This window comes from Sturnira hondurensis, unplaced genomic scaffold (genome assembly GCF_014824575.4).
Source record: "Sturnira hondurensis isolate 20B ecotype Veracruz unplaced genomic scaffold, ASM1482457v3 Scaffold0014384, whole genome shotgun sequence".
NCBI lineage: Eukaryota > Metazoa > Chordata > Mammalia > Chiroptera > Phyllostomidae > Sturnira > Sturnira hondurensis.
Genome location: NW_028087015.1, coordinates 8,255,032 through 8,279,137, shown reverse-complemented (window position 1 = coordinate 8,279,137; position 24,106 = coordinate 8,255,032). Strand labels below are relative to the sequence as shown.

The 24,106-nt window shown below is 47.1% G+C and overlaps 1 protein-coding gene across 2 annotated transcripts; it reads right to left on the bottom strand.

The window, feature by feature from the left end:
* Positions 1 to 4,059: 4,059 nt before the first annotated feature.
* Positions 4,060 to 22,257, bottom strand: PDCD6 (programmed cell death 6). 2 transcript variants are annotated; one of them, XM_037062922.1, is made up of 6 exons: positions 22,048 to 22,257; positions 21,026 to 21,087; positions 12,895 to 12,939; positions 11,094 to 11,252; positions 7,197 to 7,306; positions 4,060 to 4,627 (listed from the first exon to the last, which is right to left on the bottom strand). In XM_037062922.1, exons 1-6 carry the CDS (start codon positions 22,158 to 22,160, stop codon positions 4,529 to 4,531), a joined length of 588 nt encoding a protein of 195 aa, XP_036918817.1. In that variant the 5' UTR covers positions 22,161 to 22,257; the 3' UTR covers positions 4,060 to 4,528. The 2 variants fall into 2 exon arrangements, with proteins under 2 accessions (XP_036918817.1, XP_036918818.1); XM_037062923.1 differs by having other exon boundaries at positions 11,100 to 11,252.
* Between the last annotated feature and the right edge of the window lie 1,849 nt (positions 22,258 to 24,106).

Here is a 24,106-nt window from a genome sequence, read left to right as displayed (position 1 = left end):
AAACTCTTAGAAGGAAACATAGTGGGGAAGCTTCATGACATTGATTCGGCATTGCTATCTTACAGAATGACACCCGAAACACAGGAAAGAAGGAAAAAAGTACATAGAAATTTAAAACTTTTGTGTACAAAGGACACTAACGATAGAATGAAAACACAACCTATCATAGGAGAACGTACTTGCAAATCATACATCTGATAAGGGATTAACATCCAGAATCTATACAGAGCTCCTACAACTCAAAGGTAAAAAGACAGCCAATTAAAAAATGGACCAAGGACTTGACTAGACCTCTCTCCAAAGAGGACATGTAAATGGCCAACAGGCACATGGAAAGATGCTCAACATCACGGATCATTAGGAGAATGGAAATCAAACCACAATGAGATAATGCTTCACAGCCATTAGAATGGCTTTTTTTTTTTTAAAGTGGAGAAGTTGGAAGGCCATGCACTGGTGGTAGAAACGTAAGATGGTGCAGTCACTGTGGGAAACAGTATGGAGGTTCCTAAAAAAAATTAAACATAGAATTACCATATAACCTACCACTTCTGGGTATAGAACCAAAAAAAAATGAAAGGTATATTTCCACACCCATGTTCATAGCAGCTATTCGCAATGGGCAAAAGGTGGAAACAAACCAAGTGTCTACTGACGAATGGATGAGCACAATGTGGTACATGTATACAATGGAATATTAATCCATCTTTAAAAGTAAGGAAATTCTGACACATGCTGCAACAAGGATTAACTTTGAAGATATTATCGAGTGAGATTAGCCAATCACTGAAGGCAAATACTGTGCTATTACTTCTGTGAGGTCCCTAGGGTCTTCAAATACCGAGATAGAAAGCAGATGGTAGGTGCCAGGGCTGGGGGCAGGGCTGGGGAGTTAGTGTTTTGTGGGGGCAGTGTTCCATTTTGGGAAGATGAAAAAGTTCTGCAGACGATGGAGGTAACAGCTGCACAGTGATGTTAATGTGCTTAATCCCAACAAATGCTTAAAAGTAGTTAAAATGGTAAATTTTGTTCTATATATTTCAACACACACACACACAGAGGTAAGAATACCATCCCAAAGGTGTGAGTGTCCCACTCTTAGAGGCAGACATGGGTTGGCTTCCTGGAGCCTCTAATTTATGGGGTCAGACATTGGTACACATTCACACTCATGAGCACACACACACTCATATATTTAGGCACACAGATTCATATACACATGCACTTGTACACTCACACACACACGTGCATTCACACTTACATGCGCATGCATGAGTATGTCCACAATGCACAAGTGCTGGAGAAGCAGCAGGCCCATTTGTCGGGCAGGGTGAAGGTCTAGGTACCAGGTGGGCACACGCTGCCCAGCCTCTCAGGTCCCCATCTCCCGGGGCAGCCCAGTAGCCCAACTGCATGGGCACCTTGCAGAGGGGACAAGAGGACCCAGTGGGGACTCCATTGGGAGTGACTCAGCTACACAACAGAAAGATTTGCCCTCTGCTCCACCTGCCCATCTCAGGTGAAGGGTAACAGCCCCCATCTCTGGCAGCCTGGCCCCTGGTGATGACACCCTCCCCTGGACCCCCGCCTGCTCTCCTCCTTGGCAAGACTCATCTAGACTGGAATAGGGGACTCTTCCGGCTGGCAACAGTGACTTCAGAAGTGACTGCAGAAGAGGCCAAGGTCAGATGTCCTGATTGTTCTGGGACTATGGTCCTTTTCACGAACAACTGGACAAGAACTCCAGGGGTCTTGAGGTTTTTCATTTCTCCACAAGTCAGATTAGGAGCTGGGTCAATACACTGTTCAAATGGCAAGAAGGAGTCATGATAGCATGTGACTGAGAGCAGTGACCAGGGATGCAGAATGGGGGAAGGGGGCAGACAGGGGATTTGGGACTGAGGATGGGAGACAGGGGTGGGGGTGGAGGATGAGGGCCTAGAAACAGAGGAGAGAGAACTAGGGATGGTGGACTGGGGAGGAGTTATGGGGAAGGAAAGGTGGGGTGTGGAGGACTGGGAGGAGTAATGGGGAACAAAGGGAGGGAAATGGGGCAGGGACAGGGTACAGTTGTGGCCTTTGCAGCTTGCCTGGCTTGACCTCCCGGTGACCTTGCCAGGCCAGGCCAGCTGCCCAGCAGTGCTTGTTTGTCCCAAACACCCGACTCCAAGTGGACCTGATGCACCATGAGCTGCGCAACTTGATAAATGAAAAGCTTCCAGCCAGTGTTTCCACAACTTTCTAGTGGCCTTGTTGCCTCCCCACCACTTTGAGCCCCACTGACCCTGGTTCTGGGAAGCATCTGTGAATTCCATGATGGCAGGTCAGAAATGAGGTGGTTGGTGCCCCTGAGGCGTGATGCACTGCCCCCGTGTGGCCACTACTTGTGGGCTACATTTGGAGCCCTTTACTTTCCTGCCCTCCTGCCAGGGCAGCCTGGTGGCTCAGGAGGGCTTGCTTACCACCCATCAGGTAGCCCTGGCCTCCAGCACGGTCCTCTGGACCCCCAGAGCTCACCTGTCTCTCTGGCATTTTTGTGAGCTGAGTTGGCTCCCCCCACCACAGCCCTCAGAGGCTGCCAAACTGCCCCCACATTCAGCACCCCCAAACTTCCTCAGGGTGTTTCTACTGGCCAAAACCCTTGACTCTCACTGAGAGGACGTGTACCACACACCTGTACCTTATCTGAATGTGCACCACATGCCTGAGCACATCTGCCCCATACTATCTGTCCCACACACCCAAGCATACTGTACCTTACCTGGATCTATACCACATCTGAACCTTACCTATCTGCTCCATTAAGCCTATCTGTACTTACCTGACTCCGCACACCTGCACACATCTGTATATTAAAAAGTAGCTCTACCACACCTGTGAGTTGATGAGAAGCCCATACTATCAACAGGAACAGCTCTACCTGCTAATGAGGATGAGACCTTAACCCATCTACAATCAGACCTTTTCTTTCCAAGTGTCTGTCTCACCTTCCCTAAATCAGGAAAGCAGAGCTGATGGTTCACACATCACATCCCTTCACTGTGGCCGATAGTGTGAGAGGTCTCTTTCAGCACCCACTGTCTGACACTCGATGATCCCTGGAGATTAAATACCGTGTATCTGTGGGAAGGTTCCTCACCAGAGCCTTGAACCACCATCGCCGAGACCAGCTTCCCAGCGTCCCAGGCTGATTCCAGGGCCCAAGGGGCTTCAGGTACAATATAGGTAGGATGCGGCGTATAGCAAGTGGACTGGGCAAGCCAGCACTCGCAGGACAGGGCACAGAACACGAGGCTGGCTAAGTGGCGATGGCTGCTGCCCTTGCTCTAAGTTTGGGGTCTTCACAGGCTGGTGATCAAGGGAGAAATGGGAGTGGTGTCTCCACAGGCATCACTAGTATCCACGGTGTGTGGAACCGGAAGGGGGACAGGGAGGTAGCAGAGGTTACCAGGTGCAGGCAGTGTGAGTATGGGACTCAGTAGATGGAAGACACTGAGTCCAATGTGCCCATGAGGACCCAAGGAGAAGTCACCTGAGCACATGGGTGTGTAGGATGCACAAAGTTAATTCTTGGGCCTGAAGGCTGCTTGTAGTTGCAAATTTAGGGTTTGGGGTCAGACACTGACGTCACAAAAAGTAGAACTTTGGGGCCCCGTGATGGTGCTGTCATAATTGTGTCAACATCTAGAGAGGCACCCAACACCCATAAGAGTGGAAATCCTCAGAACCCACCCCCACTCCACAAGTTCTGGTTTGGGGAAGTATATATAGGGGAGGGGCAGAAACAGGTTAAGGCGATTCCTTACGTGAGCACTCACCCACTTCATTTTCGTGTTTGAAAACTCTGTGGCAGACCATCACAGGGTTCAGAGCGAACGACAAAACCCACCTCTACACTACTCTAGGATTCGTGTCCAAAGTAGTCCTCTGAAATTTAAATGAACTCCTGGAACAGGACAGGTAGGATTCGAAGCATTTCTGTAAGCGAGTCGTGTGGACACCTCCGGGTGTCCAAACCCCTCAAAGCTTCCCTTGCAAGCATGTCAGAGATGGACCAGGACAAGGGGCACATTGCTTTATTGCTTATGCTGCATACTCAAATAAATGCAATAAACCCCTTTATTAAAAAGTAAGGCACATGAAAAGCCTTCTGTGCAAGTTTTGTATAATTTTAAAATTCCTATTGGCTAATAAAAGTTTTCCCACTGTAGAATCAGAGCTATATAGAAAAGCACATGATGAATGTTTTACATGCAGAATACCTGAACCATTATTATACCTTACCTCATGGCACAGTCCCAAATCAAATGCCTGTGTGTGAATGACAATATGACTACTGTTACAACTGCAAAAATGTTAATCAGCCTATCCACATATGTACAGTTGGGTCCCCAAAATACGAATTATATAAAATCTAAAGGAAGAACAGTGGCTACTGCATCCATGCTCTGTTCCGTTAAATGTAAGAGATTTGGCATTTTCAGTCTTTTTTCCTGCAAGTCACGTTGCTATTTGTAGAAGGCCAGTGTTATACGATGCTGAAGACCATGGAGAGATACTGTTCATATGACACCTGAATCCAGCCGTCCTGATCTGTATCATAGCGTCTGAATATGTCTGTCAACCTCTGGGGAGAAAAAACCACAGGCATTTAGATCTTGTTATTAAAGAGAAGGAACAAAATGACTTTGGCAGAAAGACATTTGGAAGCCCAGTTCAGAAGCATTCATGTTCCACACCAAGACAAAGACCAGTACAGGCAGGCACAGGTGGGAGATTCCTGCCCACTTCCCAAGCCAGGCCTGGCCCCAGCAGGTGATGCTCAGCACACAGCATGGAAGGGTGAGTCTCCCTGCAGCAGTTCAGGGTGTATCCTGCCCGCTGTGTTCTCCTGTCCGCCGATCTCTCACCCCAAGTCTGACCATTCAAAAGCAGAAAAGAGCTGGTACCCAACAGCAGAACAGTCAGGAAAGACCCCAGATGACAGAGCTGGCAACCACAATAGGTCCTGAAGAATCATAATGCCAAGAGAAGAAATCAAAGCCTGGGTTCATCATGACCTTGGTGGCTAGCTAGCTGCCCAGAGCAAGGCCCGGAGAAAGGTTGGAGCCTGGCCATGTGGGCTGTGCATGCCCTAGTCTTCCTGGGGCTCTACCTGTTGTCTCTCCAGAGCTGGGGCAAGGAAGTGGCTATAACAAACGGGGCCTGACACAGGTAACCATCCCCTCAGCGTCAGCAAGGAGCATTCCAGCATGTGAGCAAAATGACAGAAACCACCAGTAGCATATAACTCTGGTTTGAAGAACAATGGGTAATCTTTTTTTATGTTTTAATTGTATTTTTCCAAGATTTCTGCAAGGTTTTTTAAAAAATTTAATTTTTAGAGGGGAAGGGAGGGAGAAAGAGAGAAAAACATCTATGTGAAAGAGAAACAGATCAATTGCCTCTCATACACACCTTGACCAGGCACTGAACTGCAGCCCAGGCATGTGCCCTGCCTGGGAATCGCCTGGTGACCTTTGACTCTGCAGGATGACACCCAGCGCAGTGAGCCACACTGGTCAGAGCTCTACAAGTTTTCATGCTGTTTTGTCAGAAACAATTTTCAAAAAGCCCTTTTCTTTTTGGAAAAGAGCAGATGAAGGAAAACAAACATTTTGAGGGCTTTTTACTTGTGGCCTGAAGCTCTTCTTTTCAATTCCCCACCTCTGTCCAGCATTTAGGGTCATTCTCACAGTGTGGGTGGGACTAGGAAATGGCAATCGGGCCCCCAAGCACAGTTTCTGGAGGCCTGCCTGGAGGGAGTGGCTGGCCTGTTCGCAGCCTGGGGGGAGCTTCTCAGGAGATTTACCACATTACCTCAACTGCTAAGCATATATGCAGTAACCGTTGCTTAGGCAGAAAAAAAAGGATATGTTTACGTATGTAATCATCTCAAACGAAAATCCTAAGCAAATCAGACACATACCCTAATGAGATTTTTATGCTGCACCTTTTTCTAGTGTGTTCAAATACTGCACACATGTGACTCAACCTCACCAGACCCTGAGAGACAGATGAGGTCAAGGCCTCGCATCTCATATATCTGAAGCTTCAGAGTTAACAGGCCTGGATCTGGAGACACAGTGACCCACCAGATTCATTGGGAAGGAAATCAGAAACTTTACTTTTAATGGCCTGTCATTTTAACAAGGAAAAAAAATCTGAGAACATTTTTAAAAATTCCAAATTACATTTAGAAACCTCATGCTGTTCACATCTCCAGTGAGCTTTAAAGCTGACAAAATGAGATGGGCTCTGCTAAAATATTGATGGAAAAAACATTCTCTTTCCATAAGTGGAATTTGCTTCAGAATAATGGGGGAGGAGGTCATAGTGTTATCCTGATTCGCTGACTAGGAGTGAAAACAGTTGAATGGGGGTGATGGGCACATGGGTTCATTCTACTGTTGTCTCTGTCACTGTTAAATTTTTTTTTTTTTTTTTGCCGTAGGACAGGTATCTCAGAAACGTGGGGAAATAGGGCGTGCAGGGTTCAGTGTGACCCATGAGCTCCACCAGATACTGGCAGGAATGGCACCAACACCCACAGAAAGGCCCGTGAGCTCTGGACCCAGGCTGGGGATTTAGAGCCCACCTTACACAGGAAGGCAGGAGCAGGAAGACCACGTGGAAAATCTGCCCATTTCCTCAGAATAAAAACAGAACAAAAACAGCACCTGGCTGGCGTAGCTCAGTGGATTGAGCGCGGGCCTGCGAACCAGATGATCGTGGTTCGATTCTCAGTCAGGGCACATGCCTGGGTTGCAGGCCAGTTCCTTGCAGGCTAACTAACCAGCAGGGGACACACAAAAGGCAACCATACATTGATGTTTCTCTCCCTCTCTCCTTCCCCTCTAAAAGATAAATAAACAAATAAAAACTTAAAAAAAAAAACAAAACAGCAGAGTCTACATGTAAATAACCCACTGGATACAGGGAAAGAAAACCACTTCTTCCGAACGGACCGCTCTGTATTCCCAGGGAGAGAAAAGGGCACGACTGTTTACCCCCTGAGTAACAGAGAAAAAGAGTTACTTCTCCAAAGGAAAGACTAACATTTAGAAGCTTTAGGAACTAATCTTACATATGCCTGACTCCACTTTATCGCAGAGTCCAGACTGGCAGTTCCTTTTTCCTCTGGGGAGCCCAGTTACCTGCAAGACGATGCAACCCTGGATGAAGTCATCAAAGGCGATCTGTCCCCGTCCTTGTCTGTCAAATTTTCGAATAAGGATGTCATGAAACTGGTCAGAGAGCCGGTAGCCTTGAAAAGGAATCAGAGTAAATACAGTGCCAGGAGAACAGGTGTTTCCTTCAACACCACACTCACCCTCCTCCCCAACAGACCATGCCTCTTACCACAGCCGGTAATGAATGCTCTGGGCTGGGTGGGAAACACATGGTGCACATTTGTTCAAAGGCACTCTAAGCTACGTGAGCCATTCAGCAGTGACCACTGCTGACAGGCCAGAGTGTCCTCCCGGAAGGAGCGGAGAAACTGGAGGCTGGACCACACACACCACGAGCTGAAGGATCCTGTGAACTCACTAGTTCACATTGTACCTGCAGTTCACTGGGTGGCCCCACCACAGACCACCCTGCAAGGTACCCAGGCCAAGTTTCTTGAATGCAATGGGATACTCACTTTAAAAATTCCTTTGCTGGTAGATTTTATTACATTCATTAACCTAGATACGAAAGTTCTGAATAGTTCAGCTGCCCTGGGTTACTCATTACTAGAGAATGTTTTGAAAGATAAAATAGTACTGATATCTTCTAGTTAAACAAAATGTAAACCTAAGAAGGAAACATTTGAATTGATAGGTATCTCCCCCACAGATATGAACTGACTAGGAAATTAAACTTTTCAAGGAGTAAGAGAGCCTCACAAAGTTTAAAACCACTACAGGTTCAACAAATGTTATGGCAAAGGGTCACTGATTCCATTTTCAATTTACTAGATGTGTCTTGAAAAGACTTCCAGCAGGAAGATGGGTCTGAAGATGTGTGAACGCACAGTTCCTTACGTGTGGGACAACCCAGTGGGCCAATGAAATGAGGACAACTGCTTTCTTCCCCTTCCTCCCCTCTGAGTCCCACTACCGGTGTGACCAAGGTATCCTTACTTATTCAGGAGACAAGATCCAGGTGCCAAAATATTTTTACTGGTTTTCAGTCTTGCTGTAGTCTTTGCAAGGAAATGCACACCATACTGTCTGAGTGAATGTCACAGTTAATTAGCTGTGTAAACACTTAACGCTTTACTAAAAAAGATTTAAACATGCAAACGTGATGGTACCTTCTTGAGTGGCCAGCGTGCTTTGCACGTCTCTATGACTTAAATCCAGGTCCCCCTCCCTGAAATCTCAGTAGAAGACAGGACGCCTGACTCAGAAAGAGACAGCAGGTCCTGGCTGGCTGTCATTCCTCCTAGCCCCTATGATTCTCATCTTCTCGCCTCCTCACACCAGCACCTGTGCCTGTGGTCAGGTAAGACAGAGACCCGGCTGGTGAGGGCTGAGCTTGGGAAACCAGGAGGAGGCCACGCCCACTCGGATGCAATAGTCTCCTACCCAGAATGGGAAAGGACAGACAAGAAAGTGATGACACAGTATCTCCACAATCTACAGACAACTGGAAGCAGCTTGTATTGCCCCGGCACTAACTTCCAGTGACCTTGGATCTCAATACCATTGCCGGGAAAACAAAAGTGAAGAAAATCAGACCAGAAAAATGAATGGTGGACAAACCATAGAAAAAAGAGTATTTATCTAAGAAGCCAAAATCTGGTAGCAGCCAGTCCTCTAATGGGTCCTTTCAGTAAAAATCCATGTAGCAATAATTAAAAGGAGGTGCCCTCTGTTGTGGCCCCCACAGTCTGGAGACCTGGCTGGGACTGGCTGCCCTCTAAGACTGGCGTGCAGGCTGCAGGGTCATACACAAACCTGTAGATAAGCACCTCTCTGCTTCTAAATAAAAAGGAGACAAAGCAAATGCAGTAAAAAGATAGAAAATGGCTGAAAATGAGTTATGAGTAAATAGAGGTTCACTACACTTTAAAGTTTTCATAATAAACATTGCCCTGGCTCAGCAGCCGACAGGGCCCAGGTAGAAGAAAGGAGAGCTGTGCCAGGTGGAAAAAGGGGTGTGGAGCTGCGGCCACCAGGCTGCCAGGAGTGAGGGCTGTGCCTTGTGCACCTTCTCATGTCTAGGTCTCTGTATGTGGCATACAGCACATATTAATAAAAGTTTAAAAATAAATGGACTATCAAATCCAGCACATGTGCCAACCACTCACACAGCGCTGCCAGGGCTGCCTGAGACACCAGCACAGAGATGACCAAGGTCAGAAGACCCTTTAAGGCTCAATCCCCCAGACCCCCTCATGCATCTGCTGAGCTAAATTTAGCCCCTGCTTACCAGAGGCAAGATACATATTCTTAAGGGTCAAAACTGAATGGACCATCTTGTTTTTGCGAAACATTTCCTAATACTATGAAAATCTTCCAAAATAATCAATATGGGAAAAGGATGACAATGTTCTTGCACAAAAAACAAGGCTTCAGAAAAGCCCTGGAAAATCAAGAACCAATCACAGGAATAAACTTTTTAGAATGAAGAAACATTGCAAAAGATTATTTACTTTCTCCATAAAAAGGTCGGAAGTCAGGAAGCATCTCAGCACCGATGTGTGGGACCTGCCAGTTCCTGACCACTCGGCGTACCTGCCTGACCTGAACGGCTCCGTCATCATTGCGCGTCCTGGGTCTGACCGGTACTGGGAGGCCCAAGAGTTCCAGGTCATAACGCTCCACATAAGCCTTTCCACCATGAGCTCCAAGGACACAGAGTGCACAGCATTAAGTTAAAAAAGAGGGCTCTGGGCCTCACAAGGTTAGACGATGCTGTGTTCTGTGACCCGTGACACCTGAGGTCACTTGACTGGAAATCATTCACAGGATCTGGGCTCCTCCCTCCTTCCCTCCCAGACTTCCCTCGGACCCCCACCAGGTCCCCTACCTAAGGGAAGAACAAGGTCGGCTACATTTTGAGTTCCAACTCAGAGAACCCGAGGTCCATGTCCTGCCCAAACTGACCACACAGGATTCCTGTGCAATCCCACAGCCTCTATCTGATACTATGTCTGAGTTCACAAGGCAAGAAAAAAAATGACAGAAAGCAAAGACAGCTGTAAAGCACGTGATCAGAGAAACAGGGAGAGGGCAGAACCATATTAACCACCACAAGAACTGAAATGTAGTTTATACTTGAAATACCTAGAAAACTGTGCATTACAATCTAACTTTTCTTATTTCTAAGAGGCATTTATAAGCAGCCTTTAAAGAAAAACATAGAAGGAGTTTCGTCACAGGGGCCCAGTGAACACAGGGTTGAGTAAAAATGCCCCAAATTAGAATCTCAGTGTAACTTCACCCTTGAACAAATCTGTCAACATTTCGGTTTTGCCTCTATTAAAACAAAAACCCCCCACAAATTCCTCTAAGACCCATGCCTTGGTATCGGAAGGCCCACTGGCCCCTCTGGAAAGGTACCATGTGCGCACTCCTGACCGCACTGCACGCACACACGCTGACATGCACTTGAGAATGGGAGCTCTCGCTGACTCTGACACCATACCCGAGGCCCGCAATGTGCACTGCAGCCTAGAGAATCACTTCTTATGTGTATCATGTCACCTTCCTGTGCATTTTGATGTATCATGAACTGTAAGGTGCCCTACACTGTTTTTTTTTTCACTTCTTCACTCTAAATTGTTTCAAAGCCACATTCTCAATGTGCTTGTGATGTCATCATTCCAATTCACAAAAGATAAATGATTGCATAGCCCTTATCTCATTTTGGATGAAAAAAATGCATTAACAAAACTGCATTAGTCCCAGTAACATCAAAATATAAATCTGTATGATGTAAACAAAAATTTCACACACACTGGGTTAAAAAATCAGTTAAGCTGAACAAAGTAAAAAGCACTTTTATGGTACCTAGGTTCCAAAATGAAACATGCTACACAATCAAGGTAAATGAATTACCAAAACCTGAAAGTGCTTGCTTGAGCTCATTCTTGTCAATCATCCCTGAATTGTCCCTGTCGTAGGTGCGGAAGACATTCTGCCAGTCTGTGATGTACTTCCAGACGCCTGTGAACTCGTTGAAGTTCACACCAGCCTTGTTCTCGCGGTCAAACATTGCTGAGAGGAAAAGGAGAGTGAGTGGTGGCAGTGAATAGAATCTCAACATTATTCACCAAGAAACACGACCCCAGCAGCTACCTCCCCACATATCCAGCAGACCTGGATACCGTCAGTCCCACCGTGGTGCTCAGCCAGTGAAGCCCTAAGTGCTGCTGCTGATCATGCTCCCTGGTGAGTAAGGGGCAAGATGCCCTCTGCTGGGGAGGGGCAGAGATGCCGTCACCCAGCCACAGTCCCCATGAAAAGGAAAGTGCAAACAAAACACACTATTAGAGTCATAATAAAAAGAATACTTCACACTGCAGTAGGTTCTAGAGAAGTGCAACCACTGGCGGGTGCCCTTGCACTGCCAGAAAGACTCCAGAACTAAGAGCCCCTTATTCCCAGCTCCTAGTTCTGGGTCTAGAGCCCGGGTCCCCGCCATTCCCCAGGACTGACATACTCCAGAGGAGGCCACGTCCATGAGAAAGAGACTCTATCAGGGGTGTCCAACCTTTTGGTGTCTCTGGGCCACCCTGGAAGAAGAAAGGTTGTCTTGGGTCACACATTAAATACACTGCAACACGTGATCAACAGAAAACCTCATAATGTTTTAAGTAAATTTACGATTTTGTGTTGAGCCACAATCATAGCCATCCTGGGCTGCATGCAGCCCACAGGCCACAGGCTGGACACCCCTGTAGTCTACTGGCTTTATTTTTAGTTTCAAAAGATTTTATTTATTTTTTAGAGAGCAGGGAAGGGAGGGACGAAGAGAGGGAGAGAAACATGGATGTGCAAGAGAAACATTGATGGGTTACCTCTCGCATGCCCCCAACCAGGGATCTGGCCCACATCCAGGCATGTACCCTCATTGGGAATTGAACTGGCAACCTTTTGGTTCACAGGCCAGCACTCGACCCACTGAGCCACACCAGCCAAGGAGGGACTCTACTGGCTTTAATGTTTCCTTAGTAAGACCTGCCTTTCATTTTTAAAAAATCAGCCCAATTCCAGCTCCAAATACAAAAGAACCTAAAACTGTGTTTACATAAAATTGCAAAATGGCTAAAATATATGTATATAAAAACTCACTCTGAATCAATGCCATAAAGAAACTAATAAATCGTTCGGAGTCTCTTCAGCTAAATCACTCTCTTCATGAGTGCTCCTGGTTTGGTCAGAAGCACATTGCATTCAGTGAAGTTCCATGTAAAAAAACCAGGGAATTCCTCAAGTCTGAGGTCACAGGGGATAAGGCCTGTGTGTGCAGCGTGCAGTCCAGTGTGTGCACGAAACCTTCAGGGTGGGCAACTGAAAGGGCAGATCAGATGTACACTGACAGTAAAGAATCAGCCCTGGCCAGGTGACTCGGTTGGTTGGAGCGTCACCTCATGTATCAAAAGGTTGCTGGTTCAATCCCTGGTCTGGGCACACACCTAGATTTTGGGTTCAATCCCCAGTTGGTGTGTGTACAGAAGGCAACCAATAGGTGTTACTCTGATTCTCTCACTCTCTTCCTTCCTCTCTAAAATCAATAAATGTATCCTCAGGCAAGGATTAAAGAAAAGAGTCAGTGTGGGCACAGAAGGGCAAGATGAAGGCCCACGTCTAACGAGAGTTCAGGAGAGTACAGCAGGATGCTAGCACACTTACTTACATATGATTGACCTGACGGTCACAGGATTAAATGGAGTCCAGGTACCTGAAAACAAAGAGGAACAAAAGTAAGAGAAAGCAATTCATAGTTTTTTTTACACTCCGTAAAAACAAAGTAAATGAAAATGCTTTTAATGTGGAGGAAAAGCAGTATTTCTGCTTATGTCTCGTTTCTATAAAAACAGCCCATTTTCCCTTCTATATATACAACTGTTTCAGTTCTGGGTGGTACACAGAGACCTACCCCTGACCTTTGGGCTGTGGTGGGATGGACAGTCTGCTGGGGTGGAGCCACAGTTCACACTCAGGGACACTGGGCCCTGGAGCACCCCCTAAGTCCACACCCACCCAATTCAGGGCTTGTCCAGGTTTCTAATCCTCACAGGTACTCCTGCAAGCACACACACACCCTCCACCCAACTCCTACCCCACCTTCAGGCTTCAGGTGAAATGCTTCCTCAGGGAGCTTTACCTGAGTGCCCCACACTCTAGGGAGCTAAGTTAAATCCATCTGTTCTGCTCATGCCTTCTGACTGCCCCTTCAGAACACCTGTAATGGTCATTCCTCCAGGAAGGCTGGTCCTCCCCAGAAAGCAGGGGCTCACATGGCCCCACCCAGGCCTGGCACACATCAGCGCTGGACAGCACCTCTGTGTAGGCTTCATAGACGTTTGGGGGAGTTGGGCAGGAGTACGTATACATAGGCATTAGGAAAAGTCAGTATTGTTGGAAGCCAGTATAAAAGCAAAACTATGTTATAGGAAAATTACACACACCAGGGAGTATCACTGCTTCACCTGTGCCTGCTGGCCCTTCCCTCCCTCTTAGTGGCTCCATGCACAGAACTGGGTTTCACAGAAGATAACCCACCACTGACCAGAAGCCAGGAACCACAGGCCCCCACTGGAGTCTCTTCCGTCCTTTGTATTCCTGCCACCTGATATGCACTAAGTGACCAAGGAGAAGAGTTGTGAGCATGGGCCAAACTGAGCTGACTGTGCAGAGCTGGAGTGGTTAGTCCACCCTGACTGCGCACATCAACCCTAGGCTGTCAGCAAATGACTTCGTGGAACAAGTGTTAAACGAAAGCAGTCCAAGTGAACTAATTAAGTAAGGCTGTACACACAGGCCCTCTTGTGGTGAGGACCAAGGACCCCAACAGGCAGGTGTGGAGTGCACAGATGGTGCACCCCAGAGAGGCAGGCCTGGGAACCGAGCCGTGCTGGGGGAGTCTGAGAACTGAAGGATCTGGGCAGAGTCAATGATGGAAGGACCTGGACATCCACTTGTCTTTCTTGTTACCCAAATAGGACCTGACTCTCCACAGAAACCAGGGGGGCAATAACAGCCAACAGGTAGTTGACTCTCAGTCCTGTGGCCTGGTTCCCAGGCTTAACATCAAAGTTTAACAACCCACAATGAAGCCGAAATGCCGCAATGTGCAGACATTTTACATTTTGGTTATATTAAGCATTAAATGCACCGGCCCTGGCTGGTGTGGCTCAGTGGATTGAGTGCCAGCCTACGAACAAAAGGGTCGCCAACTTCAATTCACAGTCAGGGCACATGCCTGGGTTGCAGGCCAGGTCCACGGGAGGTGGAGGAAGGTTGTGAGAGGCAACCACACATTGATGTTTCTCTCCCTCTCTCTCCTTCCCTTCCCCTCTCCCTAAAAATAAATAAATAAAATATTTAAAAAATAAATAAATGCACCCAAGTATCAGCCTGAAAACCTAAACAGTTTATACAACAGCTTTCTATAAGAAAACACACTGTAATGCCAATAAGGCACATTCAACAGCGCTTGCTGGAGGCAGAGGCCACATCCTACAACTGGGTTTTTCCACAAGCCCTTCACCCCCAGCAAGCCTCTCCCAGGTTTCCTGGGCCAGCTGTGACTTCAAACATTCCCATTTGCTCTTTCCAGTAAGCGATGTGTACAGAAACACCAGAACCACCCAGATTGCAAAAGATTTCCTATCAGATTTTTATACAGAAATATATGTTCACTGTATTGTCTCAACTTCATCTCAAAGAGCCCTCCTGCCTCCCCCCAAATCCCAAAACAAAAAACTGGGAAACACTACTATTTCCCCTGTAAATTGAGTACACAAGTTTTCACCCATAATTTGGAAACAGTGCTAAAACCTGAAGCAACGACGCACAAATGCATGCTTATGGAACAAGCTGCAGTCTACAGGGTAGTCAGTCACCATAGGGGACTTCAGCGTTTTCCCACTTAAACTCCAAGCGTGCAACTGATTTTTAGGAATTTACATCTGCTCCCTCCTCAGTCTGCTCTGTGATATGTGTTGGCCAAAAAAAGTCCTTGTTTTTTTTTTTTCTGTAAAATGAAACATAATTTTTTTCATTTTCACCAATAACTTTATTGATTTGGATGTTTTGAGTACGTCAGCTATCTCCCACATAGTATAATGCTGTTTTCAATTAATGTCTCGATTTGATTGCTATCAAATTCAACTGGTCTGACCATGGAGCACTGTCCAGAAAGAAATCTCCAGCACAAAACTTCACAAACCACTTTAGACACATTTGATCAGTCACAGCACTTTCTCTAAGCACTGCACAAATTTTTGTTTCAGTTCCAATTTTACATTTCCTGAAATAATAAAGCATAATATGCTGAAAATGTTGCTATTTTATTCTATCTTCAATATTAAAATAGCTACACAAAAATTCACCAATTTTGCTAAGTTTTCAGAATGCATGCTGTTGTGACAGCTGTCACAGTACAATCTAACAAAATTGTTTCAGATGACATTAAAGACAACTAAGCACTGTAAGAGCCATCTAATGGGAAAAAAACCCCAAATGAACTTTTTGGCCAACTATATCATCTTTTTACTCTCCAAAGAGTTTTCTTTCTTGAAATTATGTCCTATTAACCATAAACTTAAATTTTGGTTCATGAAGACTTTATTGATGGTGATGGGTTAAGTCTTCACAACATCTTGCATACGTACAACTGAAATACCTAAGTACTTAGAATCTTTTTTGAGGGGGAAAAGACTTTCCCCATCATCACTGGCTGTCTCTGTGTGCTTTCCTGCAGCAGACCCAGAATCCAGCCTTCCTGGGCTTTTCTGCCAGGGGAACCTGTGAGGAGGGGGTGGAAGTGCCACAGGCACGGGATGCCATTCAGCGCATGGATGTGCGAGGACTTTGGTGCCTCTTTAGATTCAGCAAAATCCCACGTTTCACCAGTCATCTTCGGTTACAGCCTCAAACAGCCATGACTAGAAATATGGTCTTTCTGAAAAGCTGACTGAACACTGACTAAGAGCACAACAATGCCTATACCCTTTGATCTGATAAATGCCCCTTCTAGAAACATGTTCTATGAAACTTTGGGTCTAATCACTGTAGTAGTTAACATTAATGAAAATTAAAACAATGCAAGTGTCGAACGGTGAACACTGTGAACTCCATTTGGGTATATCTGACATTGTCTTGCAGTTCTGGACCAGGCAGGGTGGCACCTGGTGGAGATGGGTTTGGCTGGAGGGGGAAAGGGATCTCAACTTCAGCTGTCGTGTTTTTACACCCAAAGACACCGAGGCCAGGAACGCTGTGACCTGCCCAGGCTTGTGCAATAACCTACTGGCAAAGTCAGGCCATCCAATCCCACCAACCTTCCTTGTTTGTATCTGAAATGCTGGTGGGCAAGTTTCTAGGAAGAGCAGATGTGACAGGCTGTACTAAGGGTCCCCAGACTTCCCTCAGGCTCGATAACTAGCTAGGACAACACTCATGCTCAGTCTGGTGCAGCAAAAGGACAGAAAGTCAAACCAGCAGAGGGAAAGGCACTGTGACAAGACTGGGGAGACCAGGCACAGCTTCCAGAGTGCCACATGTGGTCACAAAGGACAAGCTTGATCCTCCAGCGAGAGGCTCATGACACATGTGAAGTGCTGATGGTCAACCAGAGGAGCTCCCCTGAGCCAGGGAGCCCAGGGGGAAGACAGGTGCTTGCCAGCACCAAACAGAATTTTCCAGGCAAACGGGTAAAATGCAATTAAGGCCCTCAGTGGGTGAAACACTCTTTATTAGTCAGAACATTCCAGAGGCAGCCAGTCATCCAACGGGCCCTTCCTGGAAACGTGCAGGCTCTGAGTAACCCAGCCTGCTGAGTTAGCCCACGCCTGCAAACAGGCAGATGGGGGTTGCAGGTGAACCTCACTCCCTCTGGTACATCTGGGCAACAAACACCATCACCCATGACACTGGGTTGGGACAGGACAGGGATGCAACTATAGGGACTATCTGCTTGGATGGTCTCATTTCTCTCATTCTTTCAAATATGGGTTCCCAAAGAAAGCTGAAATTCTATTTTGATAAAAATGCCTTTAAAAGAATCTATGAATAAGCAGAGCTAAAAAATGTCTCCTCAAAATACACCAATATCTTATGTCAAGGCAAACCTTAAAGCACAAAAAAGAGGCTTGAGCAAAATTAATTTCCCTTAATTCCAAAAAATAGCATGAAAGTAAAATAAATAAATAAATAAATAAATAAGTACCTAAAAGCCAAGACAGTTTGTGACAAGTTATTTTAAAATGAAGGCACAAGAACAGTGCCCTCTCTCTTCAGACCCACTGGCCACACATGTCCTGAGAGCAGTCGTTTCTGGAGGTTTTCCTACAAAGGAGTCAGTGTGTGGGACCTACAAAAGCCCTTTTCCAAGACAGTTTCAGCTCGACTTTAAACAGAGAGCACTCCAAACCACAGGTCTAACTGAAGTGAAAGACCACGCTGTTCTGTAACTCCAGTTGCTCACCAGCAACAAACTACTAAAAATAATTTCCTGAAGTGGACCAATGGCCTAGTTCTAATGTGAAAACAGAAGCCTACTCCTGAGAGAAAAATCAGAACTGAAAGCAATGTCAATCATATCAGCTACAGGAATTCAAGGAGCAAGGAGAACCAACACTGTCTATCCAGTAAGCAGCTTGGCCTTTGTTCAGGAGGAGACAGCCACAAAAATGGTTACAGAAGGTGAAGAGAAAGGAACACACCAAAGAAAAAGAAATGCTGTTCAAAAGGGGGGGGGGGGGGCGGCGGCACACCAACGTGGGAGCAAAGGGACTTGAAAGCAAGGTGGTGTAGGTGGAGTCCATCTTCAGGAAGAGAGGCAGGCATTCTAGACAGAAGGAACAGAGATTCGAGGCTGGGGTGGACACAGCAGGGCACCAGAAGCATTTGGTTACCAACATGAAAAGACAGTGGGAAAGCACCAAGGTCAGCGAGGGCCTGACTGAGGAGCAACCCCGAGCAGAACACGAGCAGGGACACAGAGATGCACCAGCAGCACACTTCTGGATTCAAATCCTGACTTTACCATGTGAAAGCTACAAAGGGCAAGTAAGGTGGTGGTAATACTGTCACCTACTCTGGGATGTTGTGAAAGGAATAGAAACCTGTACTCATTAATCACTACCCTTTATGAAGCCCTGTCTGGGTATTTCAGTTGGTTAGAGTGCTGTACTGATACACCATGGTTGTGGGTCCAAGTCAGGGCACGTACAAGAAGCAACCAATGAATGCATAAATAAGTGGAACAAAAAATCGCTGTTTGTCTCACTCCCCACCCCTCTTCCTCTGTCTCTCTCCTTAAAAAAAAAAATAACAAATTTTTAAAAAAGAAGTTGTTAAAGACATTCAGTCATGAAAGTAAATTTTAATTATGTTGGAGAAAAGTAGGAAGAAAGTGAGGAGTCTAAGGCTACGTCCATGAAACTACCTCCTAAACTCTAAATTCTTGTTACCAGTGCACCACAAATTTAATTAAAATTTTATAGCAGGTACTGTGTTAAAAAACTGTGTTTGTAAAATACAAACAAAACAGACCAATCATCACAGCTGCTTAGTACCCAGGAAGCACCACGTTCCCAGTGAGAAGTGACATGGTCATTTCTCTGGGGCTGCCCCAGAGGGCACAGTGACCGCAAGGCCATCTCTGTCAGGTTAAATGACTGCTTCATGGGGCTAGTATAATGGTCCCAACAAAAGCTGAGGGAATCCCACAGGGCAATTCAAGAAAAGTGACTCTAAAGGGGCCACTGTGAGATGGGTCCCCACATGCACTGGGTTAATCCAGGTATTAATTTCTAAGCACCTCAGAAGGGGGGAACGATCTCAAGCAGGCTCCTGGCTGAGATTTAGTAGCAGCGGAGTTCAAGACTATGTTGTGACAGAGTAAAGAGCCATATGCTCCAATAACAAGCATAACCAGGGGGGCATACTGACACCTCTAGTGAAGACACAGGAGCCCAACCCTTAGGTCAGAACAGAGGGTCCCCCACTCACACCCGAGGGGCTCAAACAACAACGTTGAGTATGGGACAAGGTTTGCGAAGTGCGTGGCATGCTGCCCACCTGTAGTGGATGCTCACTAGATGATGACCATCACCACCACTGTCATGCAGAAAAGAAAAGCCATCAGACTCGAGGTGGCCCTTTGGCCAGTAACAGTGGGAGTGACACCACTATTCCTCATCCCTCACCAGTGCTCTACATGCATCTCCTCCATCTACCGTCCCAGTAACTGTGGGACACAGACCCAGAAAGGTCAAGCCCCTGCTCCAGGTCATGTTCCTAGAACTGGTAGAGCCTGGGTTTGATCCAGGGAGGCTGGTCCCCTGAGCCCACCCTAGGTGGACAGATTCAGAGGATGCGACCATCACTCCCAACTGCACAGGTTTCACACAAGCCCTAAACCTGGGTGGCACTCTCCAAACTAAACAGCAAACGGACAAAAAGATGTCCAAGGGGACTGAAGATCAGTCCTCCCTCACTGGAAAAGAGCTCAAAAGAAAGACTGACCCCATGGGGCACTCTCACTGTCCTGGCCAACAGCTTTACATCTGCCACAATTAACATATGACGTGAAGAAATCATCTATTATGGTCAATATTTACCAAGTTTTAAGCCAGGATTTGCCAGATTGTAGCCTGCTGGATTTCAGGTGCTCTGGACATCTTTCATCTTTCTGGCAACCCTGTCTTCTACTTGCCCTAATGTAACTCAAGCACTGGGGACAGAAATTAAAAATAAAAAGGGGTAAATAATGCTCAGAGAAGAATCAAGACGGCATAATCGTCAAGATGGAAGCAATGGAATTTCTAAATTTTCTGAAAATAATCTATATACATGTGAAAATAATCTATACATGTGAAACTGTATACCAACATCTGTGGCCTACACATGTTAAATAGTGGAAATAAAGTCAGTGGCATCTACCTTTCTAAATACAAATCTTCAGCTTCACGCAAATCATGAGACAATGAAATACACATTAACGCTGAGTTCCTGGTATGTGCTAACAGCGAGGGGCTCTGCCTTCTCTAACACCATCTCCAACACTGGGAGGCAGGGTGTGTACCCTTGGTCTTTTCCACTCCCTAGTCCAGTCTTTCTATAGAATCAAACTGCTTGCCACTACTAAAAACTAATAAAAATGAGCCTTTCAACATCTTTATTACATCTTAAAATCAATCCCTTTTCTAGCATATTTCTAGTGGTAAGGCAAGCCACAAATGTAAGAATCAGAAAGGACAGTGCATCTGAGGGATTAAAAAAAGGACACCATAGTCAGGACATTTAATAAAGTGAAAGATCTCTAACAGCAATTCCACGGATTAATAGTGTGGACTGACACTGGCAAATACTCAACTCCAGGGACAGCCGGTAACACACCACCCACAAGAACCCTCTTCCTTGTCTGAATGCTTCTAATTCTGTCACTGACAAGACCACCTCCCCAATCTGATGGTCACTGGACCTTGGTGGTCCTCTCCAGCAGGGTTGCAGAGATCAGTTACCTAAGAAATTCAATAATCTTCAAGATACTGGAAGGATTATCTGCTGTATAAGTCTAAACTTCTATCCCTCCCTAAAACCTACACCTCCAACCTGCATTTCTCAAACAGAGGTTCTGCACGCTGATCCACACAGTTGCACTCTGCAAGGCACTCTAGCAGCACTGACACAACACACACAGGGCCACTTGGAAAAATAAGTCAGATCCGCCTCCAGCACCTGCCAATAATAATTAGATGGGGGGGGGGGTCGGGCTTGCAGTTTAGAAGTCTTGATGACCAAGTCCCACTCACCGTTGGACAGTGCTTGCTGAAGCTCATTGTCGGATATCACGCCACTCCTGTCTTTATCAACCCTACAAAATCAAGACCAGTTCACCTGGTGATTACAAAAGCAAACTATGCAAGCAAAACATTTAATCCCACTGTCCATCCAACATTAGTTCTGGCACGTTTCTTCCCTTGGAGCTTCCACTTTGTTCTTCGGGAGACAAGGGAAACGCTGGGGCCCCTCCCTCATCCTAAGCACCCCACCTGACAAAGTCCAAGTTGGTTTCCAGGCCTTTCCCTTCGATTCTCCCTTGGCCCGAGTTCCACCTGCACCAGGTTCTCTCTTGTTCACAAACAAGAAAAGATTTTCTCAATCTAGTCATTCCCTGGCCATGCGTCACCCAAGTTTCCGTCATTTATTCACTGGAAGGACGGCCACAGACAGAAAGTCCTCAGGTAAAGATCACCTATCCTGGCAGCCATCACGTCCCAGCTTCTTTCCTGGCTGTTGGCATTTTAATAGCGCTGGGCCAGAGTCTTGTTTCTGTTTATCGAAAACTAGCATCGCCAGGAGAATCTTCCGGAACAGCAAGAGCCCTCCCCTCAACTGAGGGTTTTTGGAGGTTAGGGGGAGGGGTTGACGCCAAGTCCCTGGCGTCTAAGGCAGGCTCCACTCCACGAGAGGTCCGGCGCCTGAGAAGACCCGGAGATAAAAGGGGGCAAGGGCAGGGCCAGGGACCGGAGGGGAGGAGGGAGAGTGGGCAGAGCGGAGGCCTCGGGAACTGCTGGGTTGTGGGGGGCAGTTGGGGCAGGAGGCCAGAAGGACGGGGAAAGGCTAGAGGAGGGAAGAGACCGGGAGAGACCGGAGGCAGGCTAGAGTGAAGGCTAGAGAGAGGCGGGGGTGGGATGGGAGCGAGCGAGGCCCGGGAGAGGCAACGGGTGAAAACTGAGCAGGAGGCGGAGAGGCTGCGAGTAGGCCGGGGATTGAGGGGGTGGAGGAGCAGAGGCTGGCAGACTCCCGCAAGCGCCCGCACGCCGGATCTCACCTCTGAAAGACGTTCCACAGGAAGCTCTGGTCCGGCAGCGCCGCGCCTGCGGCTGGGCCGGGGGTCGGGCCGGGACCGGCCCCGGGGCCCGGACGGTAGGGGTAGGCGGCCATGGGCCCAGGGGTGAGGCTAGGCTGGGGAGTCGGAGGAGACACTAAATGCCTTAGGGTAACTGCACTTCCGCCTCTGCCAAGGGCGTGGCCTGGTTCTCATTCCACTTCCAGAAGCAACCGGAAGTGCGTGTCTCGGGGAAGGTCACGGGGCCTGACGTTACCAATCCCTTGCAGCCCAGCTTCCTTGCTGTCGGCCGCTTCCGGGTTTGGGTACCGCCTGCGTCAGGTCCGCCGAGCGCGCGTGAGGATTGAGTACCGGAAGGGGTTCCACCCCCGCACGTTTAATTCATGCACCAAAAGAGTCGTGAAGGCTAATGTGATTGAGGGCAGAACGCCGTTGGCATGTCTTTGGTTTTTACAGACCCTGTCCCAGCGCGCTTTTCCCGGGCCTCACGAGAGGCTCTAAATGCTTGCGGACCCGGGACCCCTCACTCCCCCGGGCAGGCTGTCCCCGTCTCCCAGTGATAGACACTGCCTTCATTTGGACGGTTGTGCGACTGTTTTTAGCGAGGTCCCCGCTTAAGGGCACTCAAGTCCCGCTCCTGTCCGCCAGCTCGCCCCTCCTGTCCAGGTCCGGACGCAGTTTTTTCCTGGGCATTCATAGACTTCCAGGTTCGAAGGTTTTTAAGTTCCTGATTCAATGGTCGTTGACTTGTTTCATCCTCAGAGCTGGGAAGCATGTCTTACCAGAATGTGGGAGGAATGGGAGCCAAGAACGTGGCCTTTTATTGGAGGCACCTGAGACTTTGCTCCCTGTGGTCACGAATCCATTATTTAGCGCTCTGGGCACAGCTGCAGATCTGACCAGCGATCATTCTCCCAACTGTTATCCTCTGCCCCACTTAACACCGGGCCACATTATGGAGAGTTCTCACAAGTTCTACAAAGAAATTAAAATATTTTGTGACCATGGCATTCAACCGCAGTACTAATCCTCAAACTTTTTCAACAATGTGGATTTTTTTTTTATGACCCGGTGAATTAAGTGATTTCTTGTTTTCACCTCATGAAGTATTCACATCACTTGAACAGTCCTTTCTAGATTTTCCACAGCTCTTTGATCTGTAGTTTTTGAAATCCCATCTTTAGATCCCATCTCTGGCTCTTATTTTGTTCTTTAGATCTCTACGAAGTTAATAACTGTGATTTTCCAACCCAAATTGGAAGTTTTCTAGTACAGTGTGCATAGGGAAATTTCAGCAAGAAACATCTCGTTGCTCACCTCCTCGGCTGCAGAGGGCCCCTGCTTCCCTCTCTCCACAGTGACACCAGTTTCCACAGACCCTTGACCCATTCTCCAACCTAGATGGACCCAGCCAACGCCATCTCTGGGGCCCAAAAGGGCCCCCCATTCTATCTTCTGTTTAGTTCTTGGGGTGGGCAACGATTCATTCAAGGTAAAAATCACTCACTGGCTGCTCACAATGAGCTAGAATCTACCTTAAGTGCTTAAGTGTTACTTCATGTGATCCTCATATTAGCACCTGTTTGTAAGGTATTGTACTAAGGTCCACATTTTGCTGATGAGAAAACCATGGTTGGCCTAAGACCAAATGGGCAATTTGCTTGCTGTCTGTTTTTTCTGCATTACCTCAGTAGTGGCAAGGTTGACTTTTAAATGGGAGATTAATTAGTAGCAAATAAAGATTTGTAGAAAAATCACCCCTGCCCCATGTATATCCATATAAATCGACAAATGCACTTAGAAAGGATTCACCAGATAGGCCTGGTGCACTCACAAACCAGGCAGGCTCTGTCTCTCCCTTCACTGCACCCATCTCCAAGGAACCTCTGGCTCTGTGAGGCTGAGCACTACATGTGGGTGGCACACCCAAGTGGGTGGCACACCTGTGCTGCACTGCTGGGGCACAACAAGGCCTTCATGTCATTGTTATTGATGAGGGGCATTGCCTGGGATCCTTCACCACATTGCGAAGATGTACAGC